General features: G+C 39.9%; 1 protein-coding gene across 1 annotated transcript; it reads left to right on the top strand.

The window, feature by feature from the left end:
• The first annotated feature begins 912 nt into the window (after window positions 1–912).
• Window positions 913–9,205, top strand: LOC130265481 (monocarboxylate transporter 13-like). Its single transcript, XM_056514579.1, has 5 exons — window positions 913–1,114; window positions 4,735–4,878; window positions 5,980–6,786; window positions 8,613–8,811; window positions 9,019–9,205. Exons 1-5 carry the CDS (start codon window positions 913–915, stop codon window positions 9,203–9,205), a joined length of 1,539 nt encoding a protein of 512 aa, XP_056370554.1.
• Window positions 9,206–13,576: the final 4,371 nt, after the last annotated feature.

Below are 13,576 nucleotides of genomic sequence, written 5' to 3'. Positions count from 1 at the left end.
TTTCCCCACTTTGCTGCAATGATTCAGATCCTCCTGAGATCATGTACCTCAATGGAGCAAATCAGGGAACTAGCAACTGTACTGGATAATTTCAAGTGGTATGGATCCCCTCATGTAACTCATTTTTCCCAACAGTATACAGGGTAGATAATTTTAAGTATAGTACACCTTCAGCTATCTCAAGTTTCCATTCTCCTCATGAGATAGGTATTTTTTGATATTCTGCATCTTGTACAATATCCCTGCTCAGAATATAGTGTCCATGAAGAAACCAGAAAAATGTATGAATGTTTCTCACCCTCCAGCCAGATCCTGTGTCCTCCATGCACTGCATGATTACTGCATGTTTATCATAAAACTTTTAAGGTGAAATATGCTTTTAAATTATGTTTAATAAGATGTTCTTGCCTACAAATATATCTTTGCAAGGATGGATGTGCACTATTTTGGCAAAAATGCTTGGTGTTGCAGGAACAATTAATATTTATAAATGCTAAAATGTTGCAGACCCTAAAATTCTTGTATCTTTGAAAACCTTCATGTCTGAATATTGTCACCTTGTCTTCACTCCTTTGTTCACATTTGCATGCTTCTTTTGTTTTCTTAACTCTGTACTTGAATTGTTTTTTTTTTTTAAATTTCTTTATTCATTCTTCTCTCTCTTGGGGCATCTCTTCCCTGGTAATATTTTCAGTCAAACTACTGCAATTAATGTTGTATTTTAACTTGGTAATTACTTGTGTAAGTCATTCCTAAAATATTTTAAATAATTTCTCTAACAATGGGCCTTCTACCAATTTTCAGGTCTGTTAAAATACCTCACCACCATCACTACCACTCCAGGAAAAAAAAAAGAAAAAAAAAAAAGAAAAAACAACCCAAAACGCAGAGAAGATCTAAGAATTAGAAAAGATGCAGGCTAAAGACAGCAATCCACCAGATGGTGGCTATGGATGGGTTGTGGTAGTGTCAGCCTTCATGGTGATGGGCTTCACTGTTGCTGTCCTCAAGACTTTTGGTCTGTTCTTTGTTGAAATCCAGCAGCACTTTGATGAACTTGCAAGCTCCACTTCCTGGATCACATCAGTAACTATTGTCGTCTTTCATTTAGGAGGTAGGTAGTAGTACTCCTCTAGCATTTTATTTTAATATCAATTACCCAAGCAAGTTTGGAAATCTTCCTTAAAAAAACCCAAACCCAAAAATATGTCAGATCTAGACTTCCTGCTTCTCTACAGAAAAAACAGAAAATTTTCAGAAAATTGGCATTTGCTGCCTCAGATATGGAATGGGTTAATACCAGAACTCTATGGACACAGGAATCTGATTGCCTGAAAAAAACATCATGTACCTGAACTCATGACTAAGTTTTGCTACAGGCTTTGAGTTACACTCATTAGAGATAATTCTGATAGCCACAGTGCTTGTTGAATTAAGCTCTTAGAACAGTTTGTGCAAGTTCACTAATCTCAGAGTGACTGTCACTTTTTCAAAGTACTTCAAAATGCAAGGATTGTGACCCCATCTATCAGGTAAGCCATCTGCTACCAAAATTATTTTCAGTCCTGCTTTTTCTCACTTCTTTTTATCTTCATCAAGATCCCTTTTCTTTGCATGTGTTACCAGTTCTATGTCTTCTGTACCCCTCTTAGTATGATTTCAAGTTATTGATCTACCAGAAGACTCACAGAGGGAAAAGTAAAAAAAAATAAATCAATTCACTCAGTGAGAGACCTCAAGACATGACCATGCAAGCACAGAACAAATATCACATCACACCAGATGAAGGAAGGAAAAATAGGAAACATATTGTGTTTGACTCAAATTGGTTGTTTAGAGTCTTTAGTGCCCATATAAACTCCATGATCCTTCACATGATGTAAGGATTCCAAGCATGTGCAGGCTTGAACTGTACAGAATTTGTGAAGTCTGCTCTCATATTCTCATTGAGATATGTGGTTGCAATAGCTAAATATCCTTAAATAATAAATGCTGCCATAATATTGTTTCTGAAGACATTTCATTGCATAGACACTGTATAATTGTATGTTGTATATTGTATGACATTGTAAATTACATGCATCCTACTCAGTCCACACCTATTTGCTTGGAACTGCAGGACTTCAAAACATCAAGAGCAACTGATCTTTCTTTGAAAAATATAATCAGGAGGTAAAAAGAGTAAACCAAAGTCAAAGTAAAAAGATAAAACAAGTAATGAGTTGAAAAGATTTTATGAGTTCCATAAACTGTTATCCTTGATGCCTGCTTTGCAGTGACAGATAAAATTAACTGAAAAAAACAATTTAAAAACCTGCTTCACAGACCACAGAAATGAATAAATGGTAATCTATCTATTTGGTTTACAAATTAAACTGACATGATACTACTTTGTCATTCAGGCATTTGAACTTCATGAGAAGAAAAAGCCAGCATAGGAGGGGAAAATTTAACTCACTGACTCCAACAGTCCTGCTTAGTTAGGTTTTGTTTTATTATAGCATATATTCACATTCTATAGGAATGTACCAAGGAATAGAGCATATGACACAATAATATCAAGTATAAACCAGCAAAAATATATTTGTCTAGCCAGGAGCGAGGCCGGCTTACTTCAAGGAAGGCGGTTAAAATTTTCAGCAGAAATTGTTTTGCATCCTTTGAAATCTTTTGAAAATAATCCTCTTTCAGTGAATAAAGCTTGGTGATCAAACATTCCAACCCCTCTCTGTATAGTAGTTTATAAATATAGTCTCCAGTCAATACATAATTGTCCTCATCTTTTTCTGCCTTTGCTTCATTTATAGGGACCACAAGACTTCCTGATGAAGATCACCTGAGCCTCCAGTTCTTTGAGCATATTTCCTGGCCTGGCTTAGTCTTTCTTAATGTGTATCTCTGGGAAACCTTAAGTGTCACTTGGCTCAGTATGGAGGATGATCACTGAATTATTATTTTTTCCTATTTGGATCCTTTCAACAGCAGGTCTGTTTCTTGTGTCAAAGGAGAGCATGTGCTTTCACTCCCAAGGTCTGCACTTGCAACAGGCTGTTCAGTTTACCAGAGCAAGGATTCTCCCCATCACCTTCACCAGCCTTCTCTTGGTACTGATGTACACCTCCCAACACCTTTCTCTTTGAACTCTGGTTGTCATCCCTTTCCATTGCTTGTACATTTTCTGTGTGATGCCCTTATCCTTTCAGACTCTGGAGTCAGGCTATTTTACCCATTTCCAGTTATGTGGCTATCTTCTTTTTTATTATTTATTTCTGCCTGTTTATACTCCTTATTTGCAATTTAAAGATTGAGATTTGGTAATATTTCTGCTCCAGCTGCAGATCTTTTGCTTGTCTTTTGTAGGCATTATCCTGTGTCTACTTTTCTCTTCTTTTTTTTTATCATATTTTTTGATTCACCAACTGTGTGTGTACTTTATCATGTCTCATCGACTACATCTTAAGATAATGACTGAATTTCAGTATCATTTTTACATGCTTATAAAATTATCAGATTTTTGCTGTAAAAGCTGATGAGACATTTGAGGTTTTTAGAACTCCTGCCAGGTCAACTTTCTACTGATAATAACAATGCACTGCCTGCAGATTTTGCAACAGTACTCTGTCAGGTTTATTTCACTCATCCTAGCTACCAAATTCTCTTAATTCTGATCTTAACACAGGTGAATGTACCTGCCCCCACAAACTACTACAAAACCTTTCTTGTTGGCTGCTCTCTCTTAATCATTGTCTTGTGACTTATTTCAATTTAGAAGCATGGTCCCCATTAACTGAATTCCATTTTATGCATGAGCTTCAGGATACTTATTTTTATTTTTATTTTCCCAGAATATTTAACAGATTGTAGGGAGCTGGTTCATGCCAGGTGGCACTTGAGAACCCCCTAGTGGCCATTGCTGTTTAGAGAAATCCTATGGCCTTGACCTCGACCCTGTGATGCTGATGGAAAAAACAGCCAGGCAGTAAAACTGATCCTTAATTAAGCAAAAATATTCCTGACATTTCAGGTGTTTCCAGTCAGTGACTAGTGACCAAAGCAGCCGCTGCACATCAAATCTGTACCACCTGCACCTTTGCCCTTGCGTTGAAGAGCCCCTGAACTCTGTTCAGAGAAATTGTACACTAAATAAAGATTTAAGAAATAAACCGCCAATTTTCTATAAAAACTATTACCACAAAATAAACCCTAATTTTTGGCCCTTTATAAACTTTTATAATTCCACTAAGGGTTCATTTTTGCAAAATTCTAGAAAACAAAAGTTAGTTTTCTCCAGAAAGATATCATGCCAGACATATCAATAATACATTCTCAACAGTACAATTTTTATAGATGAACCTATAGGTTCTCTGGCTGAAGTTTCACTTTCTGCTAAAACTGTCCAAGAGGTTCTGTCTTGTTGGTAGTTGTATCCTTACATGAAAATCAGTAGAACTGTCCTACTACAAGGAAGGCACTTAAATGCTCTTTCCCTTTTAAAGAGTCTACATATGTTGAATATATTTTCAAATCTGTTCCTCAGGAACAGTCATTGCTCTATCAGCAAGGATACAATTTTGAAATTTTGGTTGACCTCCTACCCCATCCAGCAGAATTAAGGCTGTTTGTGTCAAGCATTATAAGAGCAGTCTTCCTCAAAATGTTTTCTTTATTTGGCCATGTTGATCAGATTAATGTTCCTAATGTGTTTTTCTTTCTCCAATTTTTCTGCTGATCCAGCCCCTGTTGCCAGTTCACTGTGTGTACAATATACCCATCGGACAGTTGTGATCACTGGAGGACTTCTGGTTTTTTCCGGAATGGCACTGGGATTTTTTGGACTTAACATGGGGTGGATGTATGCAACAACTGGATTCCTACAGGGTATGAATTTATGGCTTTATGGCTTTCTTCCACCAGCAACTTATTTGAGGGTGCTAGTGGTAGGATTTTTAAAATCTGGTATCTATTTTGACTTTATGAGCAGCCAGAACAAGCAATGCTCTTTAAAAGTGATTTCCCACTTTGGAAATAAGAGTTTGTACAGGAAACCTGCAACAACAAAAAAGACAAATATTTAGATGCCAGTAATTTACACCTGCAAATTATATCCAAGCAGAAAATTAAGTGTTTTATTTTTCATTCAGATGTAAGAGCTTTGTGAAGTTTTAAAAAGCTTTTCATAAAGGGTGCTGAAGTAAAAAGACACAGAGATCCCAAATTCTATACTTTCTCTCATCTTATGTTTTGAACAAAGTCCCAGGCTTTCATTGGATTTCAAACCTTTCCTTTACTCCTGGCAAAACCAGGCCAGAAAATTTTCTCAACAGCTAGCAAATTTTCCTGGAACAGGAAGCAAAGCTAGCAGGGAATAAAATAAACCATTCTGAATTCCACACTGGATGCCTGAGAAAATGTCTGGAATTTGAGCCCTTTGGCAGTGCTGGGCTGCCAAAGAGTCTAGGGAGCCATCAAAATAACAAAGTTACGGCAGGTTTGAAGTTTGCTCAGAGCAGTCGAGCAAGAAAATGAAGAGCAGAGGCAATACACCAGCTTCCTTCATATCCCACCTCATTGTCTATCCTGAACACAGCTCAGCTTAACCTGCTGGTCTGACCTAGTACCAACCTTAATGCAGACAGCATGGGCATTGAGATCTGTCTAGCTTCAACTCCATGTGATTTCTCATGCACTGATTAAGTTGTGAAACCAGATTTTTTTCTTCTTTTCTAAAAAGTGACTATATAATAATGTGTATACTTCATGTTCTGCTTTTTCACTTGAATATACACAACTTACAGAATATGATGCCACAAATATACCCTTACATCTACTCCAGCTAAGCTCATGCTTCTTCTAGGCAAAAATGTTTTCCTTCTAACACATTTTAACTTTGCAAATGTAGAGGCACTGACTGCTTTGATTTCTACCTTTGCAAAATACCTCAATAATGTTTAACCAACTACTTCGATTGGTGTTTTTCAGGTCTCGGCATTTCTTTTTCATGGACACCAGCCATTAGCATTGTTAGCCACTATTTCTCCAAGAAAAGGGCTTTGGCCAATGCTATTGCCAGTGCTGGAGAATGTGCCTTTGCATTCATGTTTGGACCATTTTTCCAGTGGCTGATTAGTCAGTACGGATGGAAAGGTGCCCTCTTGATCATAGGTGGCATCCAACTCAATATTTGTGTCTGTGGAGTACTGATGCGACCCCTGCCAAGCAGCTGCCTCCTTAAGGCCAGACATTGTGATACTGAAACACCACCTGGCAACAGTGCATCCAGCAGAGACAAAGAAGATAAGTCTTCCATCATGCACAAAACCTTCAACTGGATGCTTGTGAGGCAACCAGAATTTGTAATTTATGCCATTTTTGGTATATTAGCTGCTATGAGTTTTTTTGTTCCTCCATTATTTTTAGTTCCACTTAGCTACAGCCTGGGAATAGAAGAATCATGGACTTCATCCCTCCTATCCATTTTGGCTATGGTGGACTTTGGAGGCAGACTGCTGTGTGGCTGGTATGCCAACCTCCATGTTACCAAAACCATTCATTTGCTGGCAATGACGATTACATTGATGAGTACTTCCCTGATGTTGTTGCCACTGGCTAACAATTACCTATCTTTGGCAATATTCACTGGCTTCTATGGATTCTTCTTTGGTACAACAGTTGCCATTCACATTACAGTGCTGGCAGACGTTGTAGGCATGCCAGAATTTGACAGTGCTCTAGGGCTTTTCATGCTCATTCGAAGCATTGGAGGTTTTCTGGGGCCTCCTCTTGCAGGTAAGTTAAGACAACTCGCTGCCAAATACAGCTTACAAAGAGGAAGGGGAATGGTAATCCAAAAGATCTGTGTCTGCACTCAAATTTCCCCCTTTTTTAGCTCAGGGGTATCTGTGCCAAGTAGTACATAAAAACAAATAGTCAGTTTAAATCCTCTCCAAAGTACCTTGCTCCCTCTCTTCTGTGTGATTTTAGAGATACCATTTCAACAAGAAAGGAGAGATGAAAGGCAGGGTTCCTTAGTGGTCCTCTTCCTGAATCCCACGTAATGTCTCTTGATGGCCTCCAACTATCTTGTTGAGAAAGTGTGCCTTTGGGACATGTAGCACACACACAATTTCAGAGAACAAACTGAAATTTGAGACTAGTGATGTTGCACAAATGTTGGTGCTGTTGGGAGGTTTTCTACAGAAGTTCAAACTTAACAGCCTGAAACATTAGGCTATGCAAACCTCAAGGAAATATTTGGATAAATGCCTGCTGGTTTTAGATAGCATTTGAGCCAACTAGCACAATAAATAGGGGAGGCAGCACATAAGAACAGTGGGAAGAGAGAATAGACAATGAGACAGCACATTTATGGGATTTATGGGCTGGCAACAAGATATAGTCATCTTGGAAAAATGCAAGACAAATGAACTGCAAGCTGTAGAGACTTTAAAAAGTGATACAGCAAAAAAAATTGACCAGTGTGACTTGTACAATGCAGATCTGAGTCCTCACCCAAAGACCATTGTTCACTCACTACAAGTAATTTTTGTGGAAATGACATCACTAATGGGTTGCAAATGTGTCAGACTGAATACTGGAAAATTTTAATTCACTTTTGAAAATACAGGAACCAGGAAGATTTGTAGAGGGTTTGAGACAGAACAGTATTGAAATATGTGTTGGAAAGATCCGAATAAAATACAATTTATAGTGGCTAGTCACTAGTACTGATTATCTGGGAATCAATGCAGTCTCTTTTTGCATATTTAGTAAACTACAAAGAAGGTATGGAAGAGCAGGGAATCCTAAGTGCCTCTCAAGCTCCCCTCTTCTCCTTTGAGTGTAAAATCTAAAATACTTGAGCTCATGGTTCCTGTGCCTATATACGGCTTAGCTCAGTTTAGAATGCGGGCTAGGGAGTACCCTAAACATGGACAAACTTTTCACAAGCAAGCAACCTTCATCAGCCCACAAAGAAATGTGCCATCATACCCACAGGGCAGCTGACATACTGCTGCAGTGCTACTACTGTACTAGAGATTTTTCAGTGTAATACACAATGGCATTATGTATTTTGGTTGGCCTAAAGCTCCATGAAAACCAAGGGTTTTTTGTTAACATCTGCGACTCCTTGTAAAATGACAAACCAGAAACCCATAACACGTTGGACAAATTCTCCAGCTTTGTCTCCAGCAGTTGGATCTCTTTTCCTTCTTTAAACTCACTCGTGCTGTAGTTATGGTCCAAATTACAGCACCTGGTGACAGCTACACCACAGAACATGGAGCTACTCTCACACACGGCTGCATGGTCATTTTTTTCTGCCAGTACCTGCACTGTCTGCCACTTTAGGTTGAAAAGTGCTTCAAACTGTGTAATTTATTGTTTCACTAGCAATTCACATATAAAAAGCAATGAAACGTGAATTGTCTTTCAAACTGAAATTTGCTGCAGTGGGGTGATGTTCCATGTGCTCGTGCTCATGATGTAGAAATCTGCCAGACAAGTATGTAGCCAGCACAATGCCTTTGTAAGAGGATATATTCACACTGCTGAGCTAATTCACATTAGCCTGTTTTCCATCATTCACATTTCTGTCATATATTTCTCTCCAGGTCTGATTGTGGACATCGCTGGAGATTACAGAGCAGGCTTCTACATGGCAGGAGCCACTCTTGCTCTGTCAACTGGATTTTTAATTTTTTTAGATCGACTCCAACAGAGAAAAAAAAGAGGAAGCAAGACTAGAACTAAACCAGAAAAGTCAACATTACCCTACCCCTCCCTCCATATCCTAAAACATCAAACCAGAAGGTATTGAGAGGACAATGTAGTGGTGTGACATGAGACCTCTGACAGCACTTCAGGACATATGGAAGTGTTTTATTTTTGCCAAACTCACTATTACTAGGATTTACAAAAGAACGGAAGTTTCGGGTAAGAATGTCTGAAACAAAGGAAGAAAGTAATTTACATGCAAACTAAAGCAGTAACCATTACCATATTGTTTTAACATTGAAGATGCATTTTGGCTACGCAAGTCTTCAGTAAAGTCCCACAGGCCGTGCTAAATGAACTGGGGAAACCATGGTCTAAATTAAACTGCCATGAAGCATCTGTGCAGCAGATAGAAACCCTACCCCCAATTGCAGCTATCACTAAAAAGAGGAAGAGGCATCAGCTCACAAATGCTTACTTGCGGAAGTAGTGCCCAGGAAACAAATATTTTCAACAACTTAGATCTGAAAGCACAAGTAAATAAATACAGTTTTGAGCTAAAGGGTTTGCGGGTACTCTACAGAGCCATGCTGGAATATGAGAAATAAATAAACCTGATAAAAGGTAAAAGTTACATGAGCGATAGAATCATATCTGTGAAGAGAAATGCAGTGCTAAATACCAGAAGTAAAAAGCAAAATACAACCACACAAAATAGAGAAGGACTGATGAAGAGTAGAATACCTAAGGCCACGGTGGACTTCAAACTGAGTAAGAATCCCAAATGCAACCCTGTGTGAAAATAGTGAATGTCTTTCTGTGTTATGGTAATATAGAGGAGATAACAATGCTTGCAAGGCTTTAACTGGAAGAAGTACATGAGTTGCAAAGAATTAAGTGGAACATAAATGAGAAAATTAAGAAAACAGTCCAAGGAAAAAGTATAAGAAATAAAGTTTGCCCGGTTTAGAACACAAAAAGTTTTACAGAGAATGAGAACAGCCATAATATGAGAAATCCATAATAGGCTGGGATAAAGAAAACATGATTAATTTCTTTCCTTGTTAAGACAATTGGTAACTGATATAATTCACAGAAAGGCAGTCATGTAACAGGGAAAAGCTTCATTGTAGCCTGTTAAAGATACAATGCAGACTATGAATGCAGAATATGAAAACACAGGGGTATCAGAGAATAGGTAACACATGATCAAGGATCTAAATATAAGTGCTTCAGAGTAGTAGGATGGGCTAGATGACTTCCTGAGGTTTCCTTCAGTCCCACATTCCAATTATCCTAAGGCAGATACTTAAAGTAAATACTCTATTTATAAGAATAAAAAAAAAATCTGTATCCAAACAACTGGGTTTTTTGTAATTTTACTTTATCAGGGGAAGACAGAATTTAAGGGAGAAAAGGCTGAGTAACATATAGAAAGAAACATTGAAAGGGAAAAAAACATAGCACTTTAAAGCCTTCAAACTATTATGAATATCATATCTACCCCTACTTATAAACTTCAGACATTAAAACACTTCCTCTGTGAAGCTGAGTTTACATAAATCCCTCATCTGAAATAGTTATTTCTTGTCTTATAAGAACAGGTATTAAAAAAATTTAACTTAGAGGGAATCAGCTGAACCATTAATAAATCAACTACCTGTGAGGGCTTGATTGAAGAACACGTATTGGAAAGAACACACCTGGCTGTGCAAAGTCTTGTAGTAAGGCTCTGAAATACCTGACAAAGTCCTTTTCAAACTATTGAATTGGAAATTTTGGATTTTTCTATGAGTATTATTCTTCATCTTCTGTAGTGTTCCACTACTTAAGATAACTTTTCATTTTATACTGGAGGTATTACTGTATTACTGGAGGTGGGAAGAATGGGGAAATACTTAATAGATGCAGTTTCCACCTCTGGCATTCTGTTGAAATTCTATCTTTGATTTCCCCTATCACAAATTTATTTTGGCACGTCCTGATGTTTGACATGGGCAGTAGAGAAGGCACTTAGTGGCACACTGTGCTGGAAGAACACAGACACATGGTCACTTTAGGTCAAGGGAGGTGATTGTGTGTCCCCTCTGCTCCACAGTTGCGAGTACATTTTGGAGCAGCAAACATAGGAAAGAAGTTGACAAAGATATCTGAGTTTGGCAGAGGATCACTGAGAGGCTGCAGAACCAGGGCTGGACCAGCCAGGGGGAGCAGGAGCTTTGGGGGCACCAAACAGTATCCTTGGCACCAACAGGAGGAATAGAGGAGATGCAGCTGGGCTGTTCACAGCAGTGCTTGGCATGAGGGTGAGGCAGCAGCAAAGCTGAAACACAGGGAGCTCAGGCAGAAGCTGTGAGGACAGCCCAAGAGCATAGACATGGTCCAGTGTGGTTGGGCTGATTACATCCTTGGGGCTTTCATGGCCTGACTGGATGAAGTCCTGAGCAACCCAGTCTGAGCTCAGAACTGGCTCTGTCAGGGCTCAGGCTGGAGATTTCCCCTGGTTCCCCACCAGCCTGAACAGGATCTTTTGAGAAACGAAAGGTCATAAATTTTTTTTTTTTGCTAAATGCACTAAATAGTATTAGTCACTTGGACACTGTCATCTTGTTGCAATATATCTGTTTAATGGCACAAAAGAAGTCAAATCATAGAATCATGGGCTATATTGAATTGGAAAAGCTCAGCCAGGATCATCAAAGTTCAACTCCTGACCATCCCAAGAGTCACATCATGTGCCTGAGAGTTGTTTGAATGCTTCTTGAACTCCACACCACAGGCTTGGTGCTCTGACCACTTCCCTGGGGATCCTGTTCCAGTGCCCAGCTATCCTCCGGGAAGAATATTTTCTTGATATCCATCCTGAACCTCCCCTGTCATAACTTCAGGCCATTTCCTGAGGTCCTGTCACTGATCACCATAGAGAAGAGATCAGTGCCTGCCCCTGCTTTTCTCCTCATGAGGATGCTGAAGACCACAATGAGATCTTCCCTCAGTCTCCTCATCACCAGGCTGAACAGACTAAGTTACTTCAGCCACTTGTCACATGGCTTCCCTTCCAGACCCCTCATCATCCTAATTTTCCTCCTTTGAGCAATAGTTTTATCTCTCCTACCCTGTGGCACCCAGAGCTGCCCCCAGCACTGGAGGTGAGGCTGCCCCAGTGCAGAGCAGAGCAGGACAATCCCCTCCCTTGCCTGGCTGGTGATGCTGTGCCTGATGCCTCCCAGGACACAGGTGGCCCTCCTGTGACCTGGCACTGCTGACCCATGTTCAACTTTCCATAGACCAGGTCCCTGAGGTCCCTTTCTGCACTGCTGCTCTTCAGCCTCATTCCCCAGTCTCTACACACATCCATGAATCTGACCCCCTCCCTTGTCAAACTTCATTGTTTGGTTTGTAAGGTTGCCCTGCAGGGCCTCTGCCTTCAAAGAAGTCAACAGCTCCTCCCAATTTAATGTCTTCAGCAAACTTACTTAGTGTTCAAGTCCTGCATCCAAGTAATTTATGAAGATGCTGCAGAGCACTGCCCTAAGGTGGAGCCCTGTGGAACCCACTAGTGACAGGTCACCAGTCTGATGTCATTCCATTCATTGTAACCCTTTGGGCCTGACCATCACCCACGTGATCACTCATCATGTGGTGTGTTTATTCAGCTGTGTGCTGGACATTTTGTACAAGTTCAGGGTCATCTGGGAGCTGATCATTCTCATAGCCATGGTCCTCCAGCTCCAGGCAGTGGACTCTCCTTAGTCCCTTGCTGGTGTTGAAAGCAGAGGCAAAGAAAGCATTAAACATCTCTTTCTTGTCCATGTCCCTGACTGTGAGGTGACCATCCTTATCCTGTAACAGGCTGATGTTATTTCTACACTGCCTTTTGCCATAAATATATTTGAAAAAACTCCTTTTATTGTCCCCTTCAGTTGTGGACAGCTTCAGCTCCAGTTGAGCTTTGACTGCTCAAATTTTCTCCCTTCAGTGGTGAGCAGCATCTCTGTATTCCTCCCATGTCACCTAACTTTGCTTCTGCTGAGCTACCCCTTCCTTTTTTGCTCTACCTCCCACAGAAGATTCCTACTCAGCAAGCCATCTTCTGCCTCATCTGCTTGACTTCTGACATTTGGGAATTGTCTTCTCCTGTGTCCTTAGAAGACTGTGCTTAAAATGTGACCCCAGAACCAGTGGAAGCATTTTCCCAGAGTTGCTTACTCAGTAACTTTCTGAGCAACCTGAAGTTTGCTGTCCTCATATCCAGAGTTGAAGTACTGAGTGTTTGTATTCATTTTTGAACTGCTTTTACTTCAGCTGCAGCTGAAGTGAAATATTCCAAGTTAAATTTCACTGGACTATTACCACTTTCACCAAATTTGGGTGAGACCTTTAAGACCATCAAGTCCAACCATCCACCCAGCACTGCCACTGTCACCTCTAAATCCAAACCATATGAACCAGTGCTAAGTCCATACACCTCTAAAACATCTTCAGGGATGGTGACTCTACCATGTCCCTGAGCAACCTATGGCAAATGACTCTTTGATCCAAGTTCTAAGAACGTAGTCAGTGTTGACGATACTAATTTTCTTCAAGACACAGCCTCACAGGCCTAAATCAGCAGCCCACCCGTAAGGAGTTTCTCACCCCAAAACAGTTAGCACATTACTGATGGAAATAGGATTGTGAGGATTTAGAATGCATTGACATTCTCTTGAATTCAGGTATGACCTCCTGAAAGTACACACAACCTCACCTTGATAGCAGGCAGCTGCATCCAGAAGTTCTTCACCCATGGTTGATCATCTCATGAATAAAGTCCCACAAACCTGAACAATCCCCTGGGCTCGGAACCTCCAGTTTAATGCAG

This window comes from Oenanthe melanoleuca, chromosome Z, assembly GCF_029582105.1.
Source record: "Oenanthe melanoleuca isolate GR-GAL-2019-014 chromosome Z, OMel1.0, whole genome shotgun sequence".
NCBI lineage: Eukaryota > Metazoa > Chordata > Aves > Passeriformes > Muscicapidae > Oenanthe > Oenanthe melanoleuca.
Note: the sequence above shows the minus strand (reverse complement) of the source record. Positions and strands in the feature narration are given on the sequence as shown.